Genomic DNA, 3077 nt, shown 5'->3' on the forward strand with positions numbered 1-3077 from the left:
AAGCATCATAAATCTTTTCATATAACGCTAAGATTTCCCTTGATTAAAAAAAAAACAAGCAAGACTTGCTCTTCTTCATTTTTAGGTATTTGACAAGAGCTGGGAGGTGTTAAGCACTGGCACTTGCTAGTCTTGGCACAAAACAAGGTCCTAAACCTTTTCCTAGGTTTAGAAATTTTTGAAGAAACCAACTGCACTAAAGCATTTAGGTTATTGACACTCCTCTCTTGATCATAGTGTTGTTTGACAAAAAATTGGCAAAAGGTAAGATAATTTTGGCATCTGCTGATAGCCCATAACAAAACTTTGTCAAAACTTTCATGAAGCATTGCTCCACAATAACCCTATTTTTTTCTAGACAATGCTTAGGTAGTAATGATCATAATGACTAAATTTCTCCTTTCACAAGCAAACGGAAACGACATAACAACAACTACTACTACTACTGCTGCTGCTGCTTTATCCCAAAATTTGGAGGATGGGACGATGGTACGAGAATCATATTTTTCCATTTAGTTCTATTACGGGTCATCTCTCTCTCTATTAAGTTGACTATTATCATATCCTTCTAAATTGCTTTTAACCAAGTTCTTTTGATCTACCCAAAGTCCTCTTTGACTCATTAGCTATAATCTTATAAACTTTTCTTGATTTGTGTGCTTACTAATTTGTTGTACATAACCATCTCAATTGTTTATTGACTATATAATCTTATAACTTCTCATCGTAGTTTGTTGTACACGATTAAACCATTACACTTTGTTCTCTCTCTTCTTATTTTAGTGTATATCCCAAATCTCTTCGTAACATTATCATTTTTGCTACAGCAAAAAAAAAGACATGATCAATCCGAAAATTAACCAAACAAGCAAAAAAGACCGCAGCTCACCGGCACATTGCACTCGCGAAGAACTCCGACGACCTCGAGCCTCGATTCGCTCGACTGCCTCAAGCCCTCCACCTTCTTCCTCCGGTGCGCTTTATACGAAGGCAGCAGCTTCCTCCTGTACTCATTCCCTCGTTCCCCATCCAAAACCTGAAAAAAAAAACCAAGAAAACCCCTAAAACCCATCAAAAAAACAACACAAACAAATGAAATTAGGGCAAATCAAAGGATCCACTCACGGCGATGACGGGGTCGACGAGGGAGACGTCGGAGAAGAAGAGGGAGAGCCAGCGGGCAAAGGAGGGGAGGCTGGGGTGGGGCCCACTGTAGCAGATGGGGTTGACGTCGAGGAAAAATACTCGGCGATGTTTGCTCGCGGGGTGTTTGATGGAATGGCGATGAGAGGAGGAGGGATTGGGGTTTGGAGAAAGGGAGGGTTTTGCTGATAACGCTCCCAGCATCATCTCGTTCCGATGCTTTCACTCTCACAAACAATGGAAGCGGCTGTTGGCTTCTTCGCTTCTACCCAGGGGGTGCTAGAAAAAGAGGGTTTAATTGCACTTAAATACCCTATGGTTTCCCCTATGTTGCATTTATATACCCTCATTTGTTTTTGGCAGCGCTTTTATATCTTGAAGTTTTTAAAACTTACCTTAAGTTCTAAAACTTTGAGACCGTTTGGTTGGATGGAAAATAGAGTTGTAAGAGTAAACAGAGCAGCACGATTTGTACATGTATGTTTGGTTTGCAACTTTGTAATTGGCAAATGTAAATGAACTTGCATTTTGTAGGAAAAGCTTATTGCAACTGCTATGACCAATTTGGTGGAGCAAAAGCTGCATGCTTTAGAAAGTGAAGTTAAAGATTAGAATAATCACACCTCATCGAAAAATATTTTAAAATCAAAACAGGAAAATCATCTCCACCCAAGTTTTCTTATATGGTAAAATTATATAGCTTTTACACAAATTTCTTTTCAACCAGACGTTGAATTTGCATTGGAAATACATTTTATGATAATATAATTGCTGATATCCAACTAGCGAATTTGAAGTTGATTTCTTATAACAAATGTTGCATGCAACATTTGCTGTAATTTATTTTTATAGTAAACCAAGCAACCCCTAAATACCCTCTGTTATGTATACGCAAGAGTTTTCCCCTAAAAAAATTATCATGTGATATTCACATGCTAATTTTAGAATATTTTTACCTCCTACTATTTGCCTAGTTTATTGTTAAGAATATTGAATACTATTTTAAAATAGAATTAAGATAGATTTAATATAGAATTGTACTACGATTAATAGTAACTTCAACAAAAAATAAAGTGTTAAGAAGTTCAGAAATTAGTATCTAAGTATTGCTGAATAATTTTAGAGGGGAGACTCGTGTTTGCATAACTGAGGGCATTTAAGTAGTTTTTTTATGTGTAAGTTTTAAAAACTTTTAGGGTAAGTAAGTGCTTCTTAAAACAAATGAGAGTATACAAGAGCGAAGTAGGAGAAATTGTAAGGTACTAGTGTGCGCAAGGCCCCCTATTTTTTTAAGTATTGCATTTTGAACTTATCTCTCTCTAAGTTTTAATACATTTAATTTGATTATTGTATGTTTAAAATTAGAAATTATATCTACTCATCTATACTTAAAGGTGGATTTAAGTTTTAATATATTTGATTTAGAAATCATATCTGCTCCTTTATACTTAGAGGATGATATACTTTTTAATACATTTGATTTTTTTACTGTTTATGATACAGAAAAAATACTGTAGCATCAACATTAACTTTAAAAATATATAGTGGGAGATTTGATTTACTGTTTATGGTACAGTAATTTGCTGCAGCAGATGGACTGGGGGTCGATTTACTCTTCATGGCACAATAGTTACTGTAGCATGAATATTGATTCTTTGAATCCGCCTATAAGTATAGAAAAGTAGATTTAAGTGCAATTAAATTAAACAAATTCCTTACCTGATGATATATTTGTATCCGTCACAGCACTAGACTACCAAATATCTACAACTGATAGGATATAATTACGGATATAGATATATAGTGAATATTAGGATTTATATGCAAAAAATCTATATTTTGGTATAATCAACACAAAGGGGCTAAGTGCATAATTATCTTTTACCCTAGGGGTGAGCGTGGGTCAAGTCGGGCCTAATCCATGAACTGGCTAG

General features: G+C 35.3%; 1 protein-coding gene across 1 annotated transcript in view; it reads right to left on the bottom strand.

Annotated features, from left to right (window-relative positions):
- The window catches only part of LOC109826051 (5'-3' exonuclease), a 7791-nt gene extending 6374 nt beyond the window's left edge, over positions 1–1417 (bottom strand). The window contains exons 1-2 of the mRNA XM_020392998.1: positions 1126–1417; positions 890–1036 (exon numbers count right to left, since the gene is read on the bottom strand). Coding sequence (XP_020248587.1) covers positions 890–1036; positions 1126–1350 — 372 coding nt within the window. The 5' untranslated portion in view covers positions 1351–1417. The remainder of the gene's footprint in view (positions 1–889; positions 1037–1125) is intronic.

This window comes from Asparagus officinalis, chromosome 10 (assembly GCF_001876935.1).
Source record: "Asparagus officinalis chromosome 10, Aspof.V1, whole genome shotgun sequence".
NCBI classification, from domain to species: domain Eukaryota; kingdom Viridiplantae; phylum Streptophyta; class Magnoliopsida; order Asparagales; family Asparagaceae; genus Asparagus; species Asparagus officinalis.